This window comes from Nakaseomyces bracarensis (assembly GCF_045282275.1).
Source record: "Nakaseomyces bracarensis strain CBM3 chromosome Unknown Scaff13_0, whole genome shotgun sequence".
In the NCBI taxonomy this organism is placed as follows: domain Eukaryota; kingdom Fungi; phylum Ascomycota; class Saccharomycetes; order Saccharomycetales; family Saccharomycetaceae; genus Nakaseomyces; species Nakaseomyces bracarensis.
The window spans coordinates 1,090,731-1,109,825 of record NW_027263959.1 but is presented as its reverse complement, the minus strand read 5'-3'; the positions used below and the strand labels follow the sequence as shown (position 1 = coordinate 1,109,825).

The following is a 19,095-nucleotide window of genomic DNA, read 5'->3' as shown; positions in this document are numbered from 1 at the left end:
CACCAGTTAGGTTCTTTTCTTTTTCTATTCTTATTTTCCTAGGTTTCCATTTGAACCATAAAGTTACTTTCTATAGATTTGCAACTGTTAATATATATATACATTGAATTACAATTTGTTTACATAAAATCTCTTTTCTTTTGAATAGTAAATCCTATCGAGCGAGATCAGCTCATTAAGAGGTAATATTTGCATCAGTCCGAAAACAGATCGAAAAGGATCTGCATAGTACATCTATACCTACTACTTCCTTTAGTCATAATTATGGTTATGTTTCCCCTTACTTTACATGAGTGAATGATAGTAACCAATCCTGACTCGATTGATGGTCATCAGGAGGTGCTCGTTGTACATGCCTTTTTTTATATCATCATTAAGGTTTGCGCACACATGACAAGAACAAAACAAGGTACAAAGGATACATAAGATAATACTATCAGATAATCTACTATAACTGATTGCAACTCGACAATATCATTGAATAAGAAGTTAAGGCTTGCTGTTTTCCATACACTGTTTTCTGGCTTTCGATTATCTAACATTGGAATAAATGGCAGAACAAATAAGTCATAAAAAATCCTTACGGACAGGAAAGGATAAAAGATCACTATTGAAAGAGTATTATCACTTGAATAATGACGCTGATCTAAATGATGCTAAAGAGGTTGTAGCAGAAGTACAAAACAAGGAAGTTGATGCAGTAGAAGAAAAAGAAGGAAAAGAAGAAGAAGAAGAAGAAGAAGAAGAAGAAGAAGATACACTGCCGAAGAAGTTAGACGTCCTAGATAGACCTATAAATGAACAAACTTTTAGGGAGTTAGTGGCTACGCATAACAAATTACTAGGTAAAGAAACAGCCACTAATAGTTCCATCAAGAATACCATTTATGAGAATTATTATGACTTGGTTAAAGTAAATGATAAATTAGAAGAACTGAATAATGAAAAATTGCAGGGCCTATTTGATACGCTAAAGAATTGTGTAGAAGCATCACTATGACAGGACTTTAATTTAAGTATATATATTATTTGCATTTAAACAGGGAAGAATTCATAAAATATATATTTTATTGAATATTAACAGAAAAAAGTTATCAAGAATATATAATAGATAATGAAAAGATAAGATACATTCACTTCTTTTTTTTTACTCAGTTATATTTATGCCTTTATTCAGCAAATGCTTTTAAAAATAGCAATTATTCCTTGACAAATACAGCTGCTGCACCCATACCAGTACCAATACACATACTGACAACACCTACTTGCCCAGCTTCAAGCTCACGCATGATGGTGGCAATTTGCCTAGCACCAGTGCAACCTAAAGGATGACCTAGAGCAATAGCACCACCACGAGGGTTTACCTTCTTTAAATCAATTCCTAGTTTGTTAATACAATATAAAGCTTGAGCAGCAAATGCTTCATTAATCTCAAAGACATCAATATCATTAACTGATAGACCAACATCTTGCAACACTCTTGGGATAGCGTAAGCTGGACCGACACCCATAATTTCAGGTGGAACACCCACAGATTGGAATGCAATGTAGCGTCCAATAATTGGAAGACCCATCTTCTTAGCGACTGATCTACGGGCTAATAAAACACCAGCCACACCGTCAGATACTTGGGAAGCGTTACCAGCTGTGGTGGTACCAGTCTCTTTAATGAAAGCTGGTTTCAAACCACCTAGACTTTGTGCAGTGACGTTAGGCCTTGGTCCTTCATCCTTTACAACTACCTTACCATCAGGTAAGGTAATTGGCAGAATTTCATCCTCGAAGACACCTGACTCAACTGCATTCAGAGCTTTCTGGTAGGAGGCAGCGGCAAATTCGTCTTGCATCTCTCTAGTGATCTGGAACCCCTTAGCTACGTTTTCGTTTGTGATACCCATAGGGATTAGGCACTTGCGTGCATTCTTGTCCGCCTTCAACTCATCAGAGATACGACCCAGAGGGTTAGAGGACGCATAGTTTTGAGTCATAGACTCCACACCTGCAGCAAGACCGATATCTATCTGGCCGGCCTTGATTTTGTTAGCAATATCATTGACTGCTGTTAATCCTGAAGAACATTGTCTGTTCAAAGCCATGAAAGGAGTAGTATATGGCAAACCTGCTGCCAGCATAGCACCTCTGTGCTCTGTAGCACCAGCACCTGGATTCAATACATTACCACAAGCAACCTCACCAATCAAATCTAAATGGTCCTTCAACTGTGGAGGGAAAGTGTCAATAAACTCCCGTAGGAAGACAGTAAGAAGATAGTCAGTGTTGACATCCTTAAAACTACCTTTGAATCCCCTAGCAATAGCAGATCTATTGGCAGCAACGATAACAACATCATCTGGATGTTGTTCCTTCACAGACAAAGTTTTACCGCTAGCAACCAGCTGACTTTGAATATTTTGTAACCTTTCAGCCATTGTGTTTTTTTAATGTTATGACCTTGTTTTAAATTATATACTTTGATTATTGTTATTATTAGATAAAACAATAGTCTCTTACTTACACATAAACTAATTAGATAAGAATATTAATATCAAATCACTTTATATACTTTTTTTTTCCAAGTATATATGCATTAGATTATTTTTGTTTTTTTAACACAGTCTCCAATAAAGTCATCACTAAAATCGGTGATAAATCCTGTATTCCGGTAATGGATAAATATTTTAAATTTTTCCAGGTTTTAAGGGAAAATCTTTGAAGTTGACCCAACTTTTGACCATTAACCCTTTTTTTTTTTTTTTTAAGATTCCCCCCCCCCCCCCAGTTCGCTTCTGCCGCTTTCGCTCTTTTCCCCCTTCCCATTCTTCCCTCTGCACAACCCCGCCCCGCCATAAGAGGAAAGGACAAGGTCATTTAAAAGAAAACTCCAAAGAGAAAGGGCCCCTCCGGAGTTTATTCTCTATCCACAAGGACGATGAGAAGAAAAAAATGCATAACGAAGTAACGAAGCGGACCCGAGAAGATACTGGGAACTGGAAATAGTGATCACGAAAAAGCGCGACACGTCAAAAGTACAAAGCCTAAGGATACTAAAGAAAAAAATATCACTTGCAGTGATTGAGGACAGATCAAAAAAAAGGACAACAAGTGAATAAGGGTAAGGTGGGGAGATAGCTGAAGTACTATACTGTAGAAACAAAAAAAAAAGGCTAAAAAGCTATACACTTGATTTAGATGGATGTTGTGCAGCGTGGGTTGGCAATAGTAGGTACTGGGCTTAATGAGAAGATGGATGCTCGATCTGTCCCTGAGGACAGCGATGCTGTAGATCGGTTATTTGAAGCAGTTGTTAGTGAAGGTGGGTATTTTTGGGGGGATCGGATGCTGGAGACGCTGCGACAAGGGCCAGTTGCTAGGCGGTGGGAGTTTATATGTAAGATACACAACTTTGAGAGGAAGAATGTTAGTGAGAGCCGCTTGAAAGATGGAGTTGCATCTGATGGCGATGGCGAGGTGCAGGACATCATAGCCAGGCTGGATCAATTGGGTGAAATATTACTTTCCGACGAAGTGGATGACGATATAGAAGGAACAGTGATGCTCAAGACTATGTACACGCTGGAGAAAATGCTGCGGCAGGGCCGAGTACGAGAGATATTTGTTGCGTATGATTATGTTATAACGATTATAGAGGACACTATCCCAGTGGTTCTTGAGCTGGAACAGCTCAATGATTTAAACTCGAAGTTCTTCTATATACATCTGCGATGTTTGAAATCATTAATGAACTCTGATGAGGGAAGGTTGGTAGTGCTGAAGGACTCCCCTATCATTACATACCTAGCAGATATTGTGGTAAATAATATTGCGAATAATGAGCATTTCCAATTGAATTTCCTGAAGAACCAGTGCCAGAGTTTAGAGATTTTATTGTTGTTGTCCTACCTGGACATGGATCGAGGTTATAAAGTGGTATTTGAGGCCCTAGATATCCATCTGGAACGATGGATCAGTACCACATTACGTAACTCTGAATCACTTCAAAGTTTTAATTCAGAAGTCTCACTAATCAATCCCATAAAGATCCTACAGGAATACTTTTCATTGTTTCTTTTCCTAGTAAATTCCATTATAGAGGGCTATCAATCTTACGAGAGCAAATCGATTATCATTCAACGATTCGAAAGTATATCTGATTTTAGCAAACTATTGGCGCTAATGGAAGATCTTCGAGACACCAGCATACTTGACAACATTAAAAGATTTAGAGATACTAAATTTGAGATACTCACCAAGAATTCATTCACACCTTCTTTCCTAGAAGGTGTCTCTTATTCTGACACTTTACGAAATTTAATCTTACAGACAAAGAACACTGCATTAGAGTCACAATTTGGTCAATTGATAGAATTAATATTCCAGCATATACATACAAAAACGTTAAATGACTCTATTAAGTTTTTAAAATTAATTGCACTTTTAATTCCATACCTTGAAAAACTATTCCAGCTTGATGAAGAAACTTTAAGAAATCCTGATGAATTCTTTCAAGAAACCATTTCTAGTTTGGTGGATAACTTGCAAAGCGAAGACATCACAAGAAGGGCTATGCAAGAAATTGAGAACCTAGAAGAAAACATCAGTAAATTGAATTCTCACATTGCTGAATTAGAAGGCGAGACTAATCTAGACAAAAGAGAGCTATTTGCTAAACTCAAACACACAGAGAGGTTACTAGAAGAACGTACAAATGAAAAAGATGACTCTATGAGATTAATTGAAAACCTAAGGAATCAACTTCGTCAGAAACAAAAAGACCTGGATCAAATTGTGGTGCATAATCGAATAGCCTCAAATGGTAATAGAAACTTTAGTACAGGAAAAGTTTTTGAAAATATAAATCTGAATAAGCTCCCTAAACGATCGTTGTCTAACACAAGTTATAAGGCATTATATAAAAGCAAGGGGTTTCGCTCATTAGTATCAGTTATCAATACAGACTCAACAGATCAAAGTAATGATGAGAACAACGGAGATCATAACCAGTTTGGCTATTCCCATCATTTGAAAAGAAGTTATGAACCCACCGTCAGAGGTCCTGGCGGATATGGAAGTTTAAACTCGCAATCAAACGTATATAAATTTGGAGATGATGATATGAACTCAGATTCTATCGATGGTGAGGTGGCTACCAATGGGCATAATTTTATCGGCCGTAATACCATGGAAGGCAAGAGAGGAACATTGGTAAAGAATACATCTGCTAAAAAGCCCGGAACTGTAACTGGCGCAAGAGAACATTCAGAGATAACACATATGGACCATTTACCGCATTCTTTTGTGGAAAACACTGAGTCATATAATAGACAGAATGGTTCTAATGATGAATTTGGATTTGGTCTACCACCCAATACCATTCTCTCTAATAACCTGAACGGTTCTATGGATTCAATTGTATCAGGTGACTCGGAATTAATGGAGAGAGAACCGAATAGAAATACAAAAAATATTCCCGATGTTCCACCACCGCCGATGCCCTCTTTCTTAAAAAATAATTTCAACTCAGAGGTGGAACAAACTTCATCTGACTATACTAATAAAACTTTAGAATCTTCCAGCACTGCTAGTATTCCGAAACCTCCACCTCCTCCTCCACCACCACCTCCTCCACTACCAGATAATTTGAATAAAGATAATCAATCACCGTTAAAAAAAGAGGAGGAGCCAGAAGAGAAGGTTTTCCCGGATGGAATACCCCCTCCTCCTCCGCCTTTGCCATCTAATTTAGTTGGAATTAGCAATTCAGTAAAATCTTCGGTGAGACTAAAACAAATCCACTGGGATAAAGTGGAAGATGTTGGCGGAACCATATGGGAAGACAATCTTGAAAATGTTGTAGACGATTTACAAAGGGGCGGTATATTCAAGCAAATAGAAGATTATTTTAAAGTTATCGAACCAATTAAAAGGCCAAAATTAAACAATGAGGGCAATAATAAGCCATCAAAAATATCATTCTTATCTAGGGATTTGGCACAACAGTTTGGAATTAATTTGCATATGTATTCACAATTATCTATTGATGACTTTGTTAAAAAGGTGCTAAACTGTGATAATGATCTCATACAAAACGTGAGCATACTAGGCTTTTTTAATAAAGAAGAACTGATTCACGTGCCAATTAGTTTGGAGAGAAAGTTAGCGCCATATGGAAATAATTTCTCTTCTGATGATTCTCCTGAAAAGGATCCAACAGAGCTAGAGAGAGCAGATCAAATCTATACAGCATTATGTTATAATTTGAGGAGCTACTGGGCTGAAAGATCACAATGTCTGTTAACTCTTACCACTTACGAGAAGGACTATTTTGATCTAATGTACAAACTAGAGAAAATTGATGAGGCAATTCAGAGATTATTCAACTCTTCAAGATTAAAAAATCTTCTGGTTCTCATTAAAGAAATTGGTAACTATATGAATAAGGGTACGGTTACCGGAATTAAATTGAGTTCATTAGCTAAGTTCTCATTCGTGAAATCTAGCACTGAAAAGAATATTTCATTTTTGCACTTCGTTGAACGAATCATCAGAGAGAAATTTCCTGATGTGTATTCATTTACTGATGATATTGCAAAGGTTGAAGATTTGGGGAAAGTTACTTTGGAACATGTAGAGCTAGAATGTGAGGAATTTAGTGAGAAAATCAAGACGGTGGTTTACACACTTACTAAGGGTAAATTATCTGATCCAAAGAAACTCCACCCCGATGATCAGGTTTACACCAAGTTGAGATACAAAGTAAATAGAGCAAATGCCAAAAGTGAGTTATTGACCAATCAATATAAATTGACAAAACGAACTCTAGAAAGACTAATGAAGTATTATGGAGAAGATCCTATGAACAAAGATAGTAAAAATAGCTTCTTTGGGTATTTTGTTGAATTCTCGATGATGTTTAAGAAATGTGCAAAAGAAAATATCGAACGTGAAGAGATGAATAGGCTGTATGAACAAAGAAAAACTATGTTGGAGCAACGCAACAAGAAAAATGCTGAAGAAGTAGATTATGAAGATGAATCGAATGCCGTTGATGATCTTCTAGCTAAGCTTCGTGACGCGGAGAAACAGAAGCCAGCTCCCCTAAGACGTAGAAGGAGTACCAAGATGATATCTGGAAGCAAAAATGAAAAACCGCTATTAGAGAGAACACAGGCAATGTTAAGCGACATACAAAATATATGATTTTATTTGGTTAGACTCAAGTTGTAGTAGAAATAAAAGCATATCCTTAATTAAAAACTTCATATTTTTTATAGACAGATAGGAAAGAAAAAGAGCATTCTAAATATTTGTATCTTAATAATGATAGTAAATAATAACAATTAAGAAGAGAAAGAAGAATTATATATACATGCAAACTTTTGTTGTTATCCTTATAATTATTAAATTTAGTGTTGTTTTTTTTTGTCAGTATTATTATTATTAAATACCTCACGACTAGCAATTGTAGGTTTCGTTTCTGGGATTATTATTTCATTCAAAGAAGCATTGAGGGTTTTCAGCCATCAAATTTATCTTGTTGTCACCACTAGTCAAACTCCACTCACGGATCAGGAACTCATCACGACGGTTTTCACGGTCTGCCAATAGTTTAACAGTACCTTCTACACCTTTCTTACCTTTGACCCTAAAAGTAATATTAATCTTACCTGCTACAGGGTTCAAAGTACCCCAAACCCAAGGAACAACACCTGCAAACTCGATATTCTCGCCTAATAATTCCTTGGTCTGCTGCGACCTTCTCAAATAAAACATAGTATTAGACACAATGGCAGACTCAGTCTTCTCATAATTGAATATTACCGCCATGGCTGCTCCAGTACCAACAGCAAAGGCCAAAAAGGTCAAAATTCGCTTGTTACGGTCCTTCATAGGATCGGGTAGAGTCTGATTCACCGTCATGGGTCTGCTGGCATCCTTCAACACCACTTGGCCAACACGCCTCGTAGTACTGAGACATCTAATTGGTACTTGACTTCTCAATAAACGTAGCATTATTCCTTGTTGCTCCCTTTTAATTGCTTATTCCCTCAAATATTTTAAAACTACTGTTCTTTTCCTTCTTATACAAGAATTGAAATTGAAAATTCCGCTTATATATTCAAAAAGGGCTCCCCCCCCCTCAATAAAAAAAAAGTTGTGGTTATAAAGTGTTTATTGTTAGAAGAAGATATACATAAATCGAACATTGAAATAGTTATCAATCAATATTAAACTAAGTGATGGGTGTTGTAAGTAGTACATATTTCGTTTTACCACATATTCCATGAATACCTTTTAAAACTTTGAAATTTCTATCATAGGAACAGAAGAGTATAAGGGTACAAATATATGTTGTTCTTGTCTTATTGTTTAGACTTACTAACTAATTTGGTGGAGGGGGGTTTTCCTTTTTTATGAATACAGATAAGTAAAGCTGTTCATGTATCGGTAGACTTGGTCCTGGTGTCTACGTGTCTTGCTGCTGTCAAGAGGAATACAGGGCTCGTTCCTAGGACGGAGCTTATATCTAACAGTACTGCTCGTGAATATGCCCAAAAGTACTTGGATCTGGGTGAATCGGCATATGATTATACCGTGGCTACGTGTGGTACATCATCTTATTTTAGAAGGTAAAAAATGTGCGTGTTGAGAGGAGGGTGCCATGTATGTAATTTCTATAATATTCATCTAAAAGGATAACTAATCCTAATAATATTTATTGCTTTCTTTTTTTAAAAAAACTGCTTAACTGATAATTACGAATCCACCTGACTGACTAAATAAACTCTTAAGCCCAATAAATAACTATTATAGCTCTATTTATTACGCCCTTCTGTATGAAATTGGGCTTAGCGAACGACCCCAGTTTTTTTTTTTTTAAGATATAATAAGAATCAAAGGTAAATAAGTATATATAAATCTCATCCTGAAGTAAAGGGAGAGTTTTCCAAGTATTGATATCGATCCAGATAGTATAGAGGTTTGTCATTGAAGGAGCTGTCACAATAAAAGAAAAGAAGGGTAGAAGAACCTAGTGGAGAACTCTTAAAACGCAATACCCCAGATATTTAAAACTAGTCCTAAAAATAGGAGGAAAGTTAGAGATGGATCGGTTTACACCCGAGTACAGCGGAGAGCTGTTAATGCGGATTCAGAATATATATGCTGAGGAGATCAGACCAGAGTTCCCGCAATTGAAGCTGAAGCGGTTATTAGATTTGTCGGAGAGTGCTGAGTTGCTTCTAGAAGAATACACTGAGAAAGTAGAGTCTGATCCGTCCGTGGCCTTGCGTGTTTTCATAATTGGGTTGTTCTACTTGTACCTCGTGATTCCTGAGTCTATGCAGTTTCATACTAGAGACAAATCATATGGACTGTATACGGACCTGCGGCATATGTATGAGTTGCAGTTGAACATGGTAAATGTCGTTGCAATGGTGAAGGACGAGATAGCGAAGATTCAAGAGCGTGATGATCAACAGAAACTGGAGAAATTTGAGAGCGGAGTTGGGCGTTTACAGGCTAATAGAAGACTAGTTACTAAGCGTAGCGCTTATTCTATACCGACGACTGTAAATAACATGTCTAAGCTGTCATTACACGACGATGAAGATACGAAAAGGTCAACAGATAGTAATAAGAATGGTGGTCATCATGTACTAGCAGATTTAGTACTAGATAAAACCGAGTCGAGGACAAAATCAAATCCTATAACCAGCACAAATAGCCATCATGGAGCAACGCATTACTTAAATGGGAATGCAGTTGACTTTGATTTAGGAGATGACGACGATACTGAAGGGTATGTCACAGACTCTTCTAATGATGAGGGCGGTGACGGAGCGGGCTCCCCCATTTGGCAAGCGCCAGAACTAGAACCTGATGACCAATTGAAATTAGCCTTGGGAACAGAATTACTTTCTCCTCCTATTATGGGTTTGGATGGTGACTCGATTGGTGATAGTGTTTCAGATACCTTTGTTCCTGAGGAGTGCGATGATATCGGTGGATTTGATGACCTACATGCGAACAGACTACTAACCCACAGGAAAGATTCCTATCATTCAGTCTACATGATTGAAGATGAAAATATGGACTTTAAAAACTACTTTGATGACTCTAACGGATTCATTCAAGGCCTAGAAAGACTACAAAAACAAAGCATTATTACGGCTCCAGAACTGTTTTCAATTTTATCCAATGAAGAAGAAAGAAAGAAGCTTCTTCTTATTGATTTGAGAATGAAGAAAAGATCTGATTTAAATCATATTGAGGCCCCTACTGTTGTTAATATTGATCCAACACTACTCTGGGATGAGGAGGCTAAGACACCGATCTATCAGGACACAATCCTCGAGAATCTTCTTCAAAATGAGAACTTTAACAATAGGTTAGAATTCGATTATATCGTATATTATACAGATATGAAAACGTACATGCATACAGAATATGATTATTCGTTTATTCTTTTTTATCTGTTGACAACGTCGAATTCTAAGCATCTGACATCAGTACCTACTGCTCTTCTTGGTGGTTATGAAAAATGGAAAAAAGTTATCACCACTTATGTTGATCAATATCAGATCGATGCTGATGACTATTTATTTAGACCATATGGTAAAGAACCCCCTAAAACAACCAATAACAACCAACCGATTATGGAACCACCTACTTGGAAACCACCCCCGGTCCCCACGAGGGTTAGAAAAAGACCACCTCCACCTCCACCAGCGTCTATACCTGTTCCACCAGCAAGCGCGCCGCCTATACCACCTAAGTTAAAACTAGAATCCATAGAAGAGTCAAAGCCTATGGGAACGGTCCAACGTTACAATCGTCCACTTGCACCACTGCCAAGACGTGTTACTAAACCTCAACATATGGCACCTTTGTCTCGAAAATACTCAATTCCAACTATTGAGAAAAACTCCAACCCATATGTTGCATATTCTATTACTGGTCTTCGAAATTTGGGCAATACATGTTACATAAATAGTATGGTACAAAGTTTATTTGCTACAAAAAAACTCCGTGATTTGTTTATATCCGGTAAATACAAGGAATATCAGACGCATCCACAGGATAACAGAGAGTCTATAATGTCTAACTCCTTTGCTGTTCTGTTTAATAAAATGTACATGAATGGTGGTTGCACAGTTGTGCCATCTGGATTTTTAAAAGTATCTAATCTCTTGAGACCTGATTTGAGAATCCCTGACGATCAACAAGATACTCAAGAGTTCTTATTATTCGTTCTAAACAGATTGCACGACGAACTTGCAAATCAATCAACGGTAGTTAATGATTATTCGGAATTAATGTTATATGATGATGAAAAATTAATGGTTGACAAAACTAAATATAAAAAATGGTACGAAAGTACGGTGATAAATAGCGGATTATCACCAATTGATAGTATTTTCCAAGGTCAAATGGAAAACACTCTACATTGCCAACGATGTGGATACCAGTCCTCTAATTATTCAACATTTTATGTGTTATCTTTAGCATTACCTAAGCCTAGTACACCAACATTTTCGAGAACAGGGAGAGTTAAGCTTGAAAATTGCATTAACATGTTTACAAGTGATGAAGTATTAACGGGGGAGAATGCTTGGGATTGCCCTAAATGTGGATCTGCTACAGATGATGTTAGGTATAATAATGATGGCACTATTCAACAGACACCTGGCCATCATCATCATCACAAAATGTCTAAATTCTTTGGCCTCCCAACGGGTAAAGCCATTAGTAGATCCAAATCGCCTTTCAGGAAGCTTGGATTGCTTGATAAACATGAAAATAAACATGAAACTAAACAAGAGAAAGCGGAACGAGATGAAAGAGATGATTTGCTGAAATTAAAGAGTAAGAAACTTTATTCTATTAAAACTCTCAACTTTATCACTTTACCTCCTGTTCTTATTATTCACCTTTCCAGATTTTACTATGATTTGACCAAAAAGAATGATACTGTTGTAAGCTATCCCCTAGTTCTTAACATTGTTTTGAAGAATGAGGAGGTTGTGAAATATAAACTATATAGTATTGTCAATCACACTGGTAATCTGATTAGTGGCCATTATACTTCTCTTGTGAATAAAGATCCGCAACATAACCTTGGAGTAGACGATCAGAAATGGTTTTACTTTGACGATGAAGTTGTTAAAGCAGAAAAAAGCCACGGAAATTATGATAGAGGTGTGTTGAAAGTTTCCAGTAAGAACGTATATGTACTATTTTATGAAAGAGTAGTTTAACTTAATTACTAGTTTTTTTATATATTATAATAAACATTAGCATAGATAAATAATTTTTGTAAATTTACAAAAACAAAATATAAAATATTACAATTTCAGAACTCGCTGAATATGTCTACAATATAAAGGAATGTCGGATAAAGAAAGAATTTAGATTAAAATTTATTGAATATAAATGTATTTATTTTAGAATATAAACTAGTTATAAATGTAACAATCGAAAGCAATTAGTGTGGGCATTATCATTATTTTTTTTACAGTAATTTTTTGTTTCAGATTTTTGGAAATCTTTATTCTTTAAAGTTCAAAGATAAGATGAATCATTCATCTTAATCAAACATTATATTATGAAACAAGTATTGACAAGAGATAAGAACAGTAGATTTGTTAAGAAGCTCTTTCCTGACAGCAACTCTTTTGTCACAGTAATGAGGTGCAAAAAAAAAAGAAAAAAAGTAAATTATTTTAGCATTCATATTTCACAAATTAAACACCAAATGTTTTAATAAATTCAGAAGAGTACTTTATTTCGTCTTGTCTTCTGTTTTCATCCCATCCTAGTTCATCACCCATCAACTTTACAGTACCTTCAACGGCGTTCAAAGCTTGCTTAGCATCCAAGAAGGCGAATCTGGTTCTTCTCATCAAGAAATCTAGAGCTGTTCTAGCATATTCGTATTTAATAGCGTATTTTAGTTCAGCAATGGTGATTGGATAACGGAAACTGTCAAAGTCAACGTGACCTAGAACTGGAGTTTCTTCCTTGTCAGCTAGCAATAGAGGCAATCTGTTTTCTGGATCTTCGTGGAACATTTCACAAATCAATGGTGCTCTTGTACCGTAGTTTTCAGCTAGGTAATGAGACATCTTTTGAGATAAGTGGTATTTTTGAGCTAATAGAGCTGGTAGATTTGGATCCCAGTTTTCAGCACCAGCCAGTTTCAACTTTCTAGTAATACATGGCTTAGCATCGAACTTACCAACCTTAACAACTTCATCAATGGTTTCTTCGGCCATAGCACGGTAAGTAGTCCACTTACCACCAGCAAGAGTGACCATACCATTATCAGAAGTGAAAATAAAGTGAGATCTAACCAAATCTTGAGTAGTACCATCACCCTTAGCAGACTTTCTTGGGTCAATAACCAAAGGTCTAATACCGGCCCAGGCACTCAACACATCTTCTCTCTTAACTGGGAACTTAATATATGGTTGCAATTCTTTCAAGATATCTTGGATATCAGCTTCGGTGGCGGTTGGATTTTCTGGAACTTGTTTCATTGGAATATCGGTGGTACCGGCCAAGACCTTTCCTTGCCATGGCAAGAAGAACATAACTCTACCATCGGAAGTCTTAGCATCTAGCAAACCCATTTCCTTAGGACAGTAGAAAGAAGGCAAGATAATGTGGACACCAGCAGAAGGAACGACCATGTGTGGTTTTTGAACAGCGACTTGAGACATTATAGATTGGGTAGTAGAGGAACCGTCGATGATTGGATCAGCAGATTTCACGATCTCGTCTGGACGACCATCTGGGTTCTTGTCCATTTGCAAGATACGATCACTGTATGGACCAGTAGCATTAACGACAACCTTAGCATGGACAGTGTAGTTCTTACCAGTTTCTCTGTCTTCAACAACAGCACCGGCGACCTTTCCGTCCTTATCCTTAACCAATTGTTTCACTTCAACGTAGTTCAAGACAGTAGCAGAGTTTTCAATAGCGGTAACAGCCAAAGTAGAGTTCATTCTGGAGTCATTGAAGGAACCATCGTGGTAAACCAAACCGGCCTTCAAGTGAGTACCGTCTAACATTGGAGCAACTTCCAGAGTGGCATTCTTGGACATTAGGTAGGAACCCTTCAAGTTTTGGGAACCAGCGAAGATATCGTACATTTTACAACCAGCATAGAAGTAAGGAACTTGCCAGTAGTTGTAGACTGGAATGATAATAGGCAGCAACTTACACAGATGAGGGGCAGTATTTAGCAAATGAGCTCTCTCGTTAAGAGCCTCAATGACCAAGTCTAATTGAGCCTTGGACAATTCCCAGAAGGCCTTTTCCAAGTATCTAACACCACCGTGAGCCATCTTAGTAGATTTAGAAGAAGTACCAGAGGCGAAATCGTTCTTTTCAACCAAGGCAACATTCAAACCTCTAGTAGCAGCATCCAAAGCACAACCAGTACCGGAAGCACCACCACCAATGATCAGAACATCGAATTGGTTAGTCTTGGACAACTTGTCCAACAATTCGTCTCTAGTAGGCAGCGAAACATCTGGCTTCTCCACCGGCGAAATCAGACTCACATCATTGTTAATTTGATTCCAATTCTTATTGTTATAATGATTAGCAACAGCTAGAGTGGCACCTGCGGCAACAGTACCAGCAACTAACCTGGAATGTGTCCTCGCAGAAGCAGCAACACGAGCAAACATCTTTAGTTCTTTTTGGTTTTTTGGTTTTTTGACTTTATGTAAAAAAAAAACCCTATTTGGTATTTTATTTTAAACTCTCTAAAAGGTTGTATAATTTATAAAAGATAATAAAAGGAAGTAAAGGGTATTTATATATGAAGAAAAAACAAAAAAAATATATATATATTTTTTTTTCACTTTCTTAGTTATTTTTGACTTTTACCTTGCTTCTTTCCTTTTTTTTTATTTCATTTATCTACTAGTTAAAAGGGATATACTTATATTCATATGCTAACAAGAGTTCAAGGCAGAAGAGAACATTTCACAAGGTTTACTTCTCATCCAATTTAAAAATTTCAAGTGTATTATTTACAAAAATGTCCTTATGTCCCCCTCTCCCTTCTTTCTTATTTATTTAATTTGAAGAATTGAAAGGGGGAGGGGGAGCCAGGAAGAACATTTCGTGGCTATAAATTAATCTTAATCGATAAACAAAGGGACCCTTGGCAATATAAGATCCCTATAGAACTTGAAGTATATAGAAAAAACCCTTTATTGGGAAAAAAGAAATTTTTATATAAATACTCATCAGTGATTGGCTATTGTAGCTTGTGTCTGCTGTCTGCCCCCACCATATAGAAGAGATAGATAGAGATAGATAGAGAGAGAGAGAGAGAGAGAGAAGTAGAGAGGCAAGATTTACGTCAAGGAAATGTATCGCCTTTATGGCACTTTTTTTTATTTTATGGCAGCTGAAGCGTTAGTGGCGCAACTTATGTAATTAGGGACAAGGAATGTCACCTTATTGAATGCGGGGGTAAGTATCTATTGTACGGGGGCAAGAGAGAGAGAGAGAGAGAGATGTACAGAGAAAAATGCCTGGGTATCCGGGTATTATTTAGCTATGCCCGATTCTCGAGAATCGAAAGTTCGCATCAACAACAGAAAAAACAAAACTTTGATGGCGGGGGGAAAACTTAAATCCTTTAAAGGAAGAAAAAAAAGAAGGGGAAGTTTGAAGGGGGCTAGGACATATTTTTTGTTCAAAATAAAGGACAAATTTCTATATATGTACATTTCATGAAATGTTAAAGTAGGAAACTACCTCATACTGAATAAGCATGGAATACAAAAAAAAAAAACAGACAAAAAGTAGAATAAGAACTTAATCAATAGGAAAAGAAAAAACAAAATCAAAAATAGTGGGGGCGGGGGTTTATCAAAATACAAAAATATAGAAAATAACAAATAAACCATAACACCAATGATACATCACCCCAGTATTTTTACAGTAACAAATACATAAAAGTAAAATGTAGTAAAAAAAAAAAAAATAAATAAAAAAAATAAATAAAAAAAAGAAAGAATCTTAGAAACTATATAGGCTTATTCAGATATACCTTTCTTTCTCGATCTCTTCAGTTTCTTCCGGATCACTAAAGTGGGCACGGAACAGACGAAATTCTGGAGACTCGAAAGGATCAAGGACAACGAGCATGCGAGAGTTACCGGTTTTAGGCCGTGTATCATTTCATTCAGGAGGTGTTTCGGGTATGGGTGCGTCAGAGAGAGTATCACGACGTCTAAGTCGTCCACTATCACACTGACGCAGTCCATCAGGTGCTTGACGTGTTTCTTTACCCGGAGGACATTGTCGGCAAGAGTGTCCCTTTGGAATCCCGTGCTGCTGCCGTCCCAATGAACAATGTATAGTGTGTCACCATTTGACACCAGTGAGCCCATAACGTAGGTCAATGCATAGGTAGACTCACTGCTCAAATCTGTACATAATATATAATTCTTGCTCTGCATGTGGCCCTCTGCTCCTTTCCCCTTACGCACCAGCTCCAAAGCACGGCTGTAACCACCTTCTAGGGCCTCAAAATCAACATTCTTCCTCTCTTCTTCCACATTTATAGAGTCCAGATACTTCTGAATCCATGGTTTGCTGTTCTCTAGAACATCATTGATGCTGCTGCTGAAATTTGGAAGCACCTTAGTCCCCAGATCGAAGTGGAACTCTTCATCAATCTCGACGTCGTTCTCTATATCACTGACTCGCTCTTCATCGGACTCTTCCTCATCTTCGTCGTCATCTTCATCATCGTCGTCATCTTCATCGTCATCATCACTCTCGTTCTTGCTCTTCTTCTTACGGCTTAGTGAGGTTAGTCTCATAGATGGATCTCTCCGAAGAACAGTCCACTTCAAAAACTCTTCCTCACGGACTCGGCTAGATGCGCGACTACGACTCCGAGACAGACTCATAGGACGGCCCGTCCCATCACGCCTCTTATCACGACTTCTACCTCTTTCTAACTCACTGTCAAACTGGATTTCCGTGGGTCCACGCTCACTTCCGCTCGATACAAGGATTCCCTTTTGCATTTATATCCGTATTTTGCCTTCTTTATATTACACTTATAATAGAGAGATAGGTTATAGATCTTCAATATATTAATATCATGTATTCTCTAACCTTATTTGTATATTACATGTCCCTAAAAACAATGATCGTTAACGGTAGCAACGATTGTTCCAATCATCTTCCCCCCTCTCTCTCTCTCGACTCTTCCCTTTATTTGTTGGGCAATTTCGGACCACATGACTTAGCCGGGTAATACAATAGTCAAAGACGATGATTTGAAGAGATGAGCCCGTTATAATCCATACCGATGCATCTATGCAAAACATCCACACCAATCTAATAAAGTATATCATATTGGTGATATTTGACTAATATTAACTCCAAATCTGCCAATTCATATATTAAGGTAACTCGGGTACTAAAAAATAGGAGAGAGGGAAAAAAATGGAAGGCGGTCAGTTTACAGAACCATTGAAACGGATATATGACTCTCAAGGTACACTATATTTCCAGTCTTCTGAAGCTCTACGTCGCTTGGAGTTATTCATTGGTAAATATATTGATCTAGTGGAATCGTTGGATATTCCTCAAGAGTTACCGTTGCGTGGTTATGAAGAAAGCAATGATGGTGGCAAGGATGATGGAGAAGTTAGCATCACAAATATAATGAGAGAGTTTGTCGAGATTCTTGAGAGGTTGGATCAGTTACTGACCGAGACTCCACCTTTACCTGGTCCTAGAAGATTTGGTAATATGGCGTGTAGGGATTGGCATGTGAAGATAGACAAAGAGATACCTTTATTGCTTACAAATCTCCTTAAAAATTACTTTCCAAAATACGAAGACGCTCAATGTGAGCTGACATACTACTTAAAGAATAGTTTCGGGTCCGCTACAAGATTAGATTTTGGTACTGGTCATGAACTATCTTTTGTAGCTACTATAGCAGCACTAGAGATGTTGGGTGCCCAATTTAACGGAGATGAATTCCTATACATCTACAATAAGTACTGCTCTCTAGTTCATAGACTAATACTAACCTATACTTTAGAACCTGCCGGTTCTCACGGTGTTTGGGGTCTTGATGACCATTTCCATCTAGCATATATACTGGGAAGTTCGCAATGGTGCTCACGGAAGACGTTAGCTATGCTCCCGGATGACTTGAACGATAACACATTGGTAAAAAAGTATAGCTCGACGAATCTATTTTGTAAGACACTGAATTTCGTTTTCACTGTCAAATCCGGTCCGTTCAGAGAACATTCACCTATGCTTTATGATATATCAAAAACTGTGAGGTCATGGCCAAAAGTTAAAAAAGGGTTATGGAAAATGTACAAAGAAGAGGTTTTAAATAAATTTCCAGTGGTGCAGCATTTTTGGTTCGGTACAGGATTCTATCCTTGGATTGATCAACGAACGCATAAACCGCTTCCTAATTACGAGAACTCCCCAGATATAGACGACATAAACATGGTTAAAGATAGCAAAGGAACACGTTCCTTCAATAGAGGAGATTTGGGGCATGTCGTAGACTCCCGCCTCCTTGCGGGTAATGATACTTTCCTAAAAAGACCTCATATGAATGACACTGTAATGACGACAAGACGAAACGACATCTCTACACCAAGTATGACCTCGCAAAACTTCACTAAGATGGGTCCACCCTCAATGAAACCATTAACAACCAGATGCCCACCAAGAAGTGCCTCCCAATTGCAACGTGATACACCTAACTAAGACTATATAGATTTAATACTCTTATACGAATAAATGTCCTTCATGGGACAATACTCAATTACATGGACAAATCCATCAGGTAGGTGTAAATGTCAAAGAATTCAAACAATGTAATGCACGTTTATGCATGGTGCCTACTATGCATAATTTTATTAATGGATTTACGCTATATCTTGGTAAAGTTTAATTGCTAATCTATACAGATCCAATTTGTCCTTCTGTTGCGCAAATTGCAATAATAATTCTGTTGCGACATCGAAACCACAGTCAGGTTAAATAAACCTTTCGAAGCAATCAATTTATCAA

General features: G+C 37.4%; 8 protein-coding genes across 8 annotated transcripts; 4 read left to right on the top strand and 4 right to left on the bottom strand.

The window, feature by feature from the left end:
* Positions 1 to 550: 550 nt before the first annotated feature.
* On the top strand, positions 551 to 1,000 carry VPS51 (Vps51p; the record flags this gene model as incomplete). Its single annotated transcript, XM_071054683.1, has 1 exon — positions 551 to 1,000. The coding sequence occupies one exon, from the start codon at positions 551 to 553 to the stop codon at positions 998 to 1,000; it is 450 nt and encodes a 149-aa protein (XP_070909376.1).
* Positions 1,001 to 1,199: 199 nt separating this feature from the next.
* POT1 (acetyl-CoA C-acyltransferase) lies at positions 1,200 to 2,429 on the bottom strand (the record flags this gene model as incomplete). Its single annotated transcript, XM_071054682.1, has 1 exon — positions 1,200 to 2,429. The coding sequence occupies one exon, from the start codon at positions 2,427 to 2,429 to the stop codon at positions 1,200 to 1,202; it is 1,230 nt and encodes a 409-aa protein (XP_070909375.1).
* A 760-nt stretch (positions 2,430 to 3,189) lies between these two features.
* BNR1 (formin BNR1) lies at positions 3,190 to 7,197 on the top strand (the record flags this gene model as incomplete). The annotated part of the gene is made up of 1 exon (XM_071054681.1): positions 3,190 to 7,197. The coding sequence occupies one exon, from the start codon at positions 3,190 to 3,192 to the stop codon at positions 7,195 to 7,197; it is 4,008 nt and encodes a 1,335-aa protein (XP_070909374.1).
* A 291-nt stretch (positions 7,198 to 7,488) lies between these two features.
* COA1 (Coa1p) lies at positions 7,489 to 8,010 on the bottom strand (the record flags this gene model as incomplete). Its single annotated transcript, XM_071054680.1, has 1 exon — positions 7,489 to 8,010. The coding sequence occupies one exon, from the start codon at positions 8,008 to 8,010 to the stop codon at positions 7,489 to 7,491; it is 522 nt and encodes a 173-aa protein (XP_070909373.1).
* Positions 8,011 to 9,101: 1,091 nt separating this feature from the next.
* Positions 9,102 to 12,257, top strand: UBP7 (ubiquitin-specific protease UBP7; the record flags this gene model as incomplete). Its single annotated transcript, XM_071054679.1, has 1 exon — positions 9,102 to 12,257. One exon carries the CDS (start codon positions 9,102 to 9,104, stop codon positions 12,255 to 12,257), a length of 3,156 nt encoding a protein of 1,051 aa, XP_070909372.1.
* A 486-nt stretch (positions 12,258 to 12,743) lies between these two features.
* GUT2 (glycerol-3-phosphate dehydrogenase) lies at positions 12,744 to 14,699 on the bottom strand (the record flags this gene model as incomplete). The annotated part of the gene is made up of 1 exon (XM_071054678.1): positions 12,744 to 14,699. The coding sequence occupies one exon, from the start codon at positions 14,697 to 14,699 to the stop codon at positions 12,744 to 12,746; it is 1,956 nt and encodes a 651-aa protein (XP_070909371.1).
* A 1,365-nt stretch (positions 14,700 to 16,064) lies between these two features.
* On the bottom strand, positions 16,065 to 17,066 carry IMP21 (Imp21p; the record flags this gene model as incomplete). The annotated part of the gene is made up of 1 exon (XM_071054677.1): positions 16,065 to 17,066. One exon carries the CDS (start codon positions 17,064 to 17,066, stop codon positions 16,065 to 16,067), a length of 1,002 nt encoding a protein of 333 aa, XP_070909370.1.
* Positions 17,067 to 17,490: 424 nt separating this feature from the next.
* RRD1 (peptidylprolyl isomerase RRD1) lies at positions 17,491 to 18,789 on the top strand (the record flags this gene model as incomplete). Its single annotated transcript, XM_071054676.1, has 1 exon — positions 17,491 to 18,789. The coding sequence occupies one exon, from the start codon at positions 17,491 to 17,493 to the stop codon at positions 18,787 to 18,789; it is 1,299 nt and encodes a 432-aa protein (XP_070909369.1).
* Between the last annotated feature and the right edge of the window lie 306 nt (positions 18,790 to 19,095).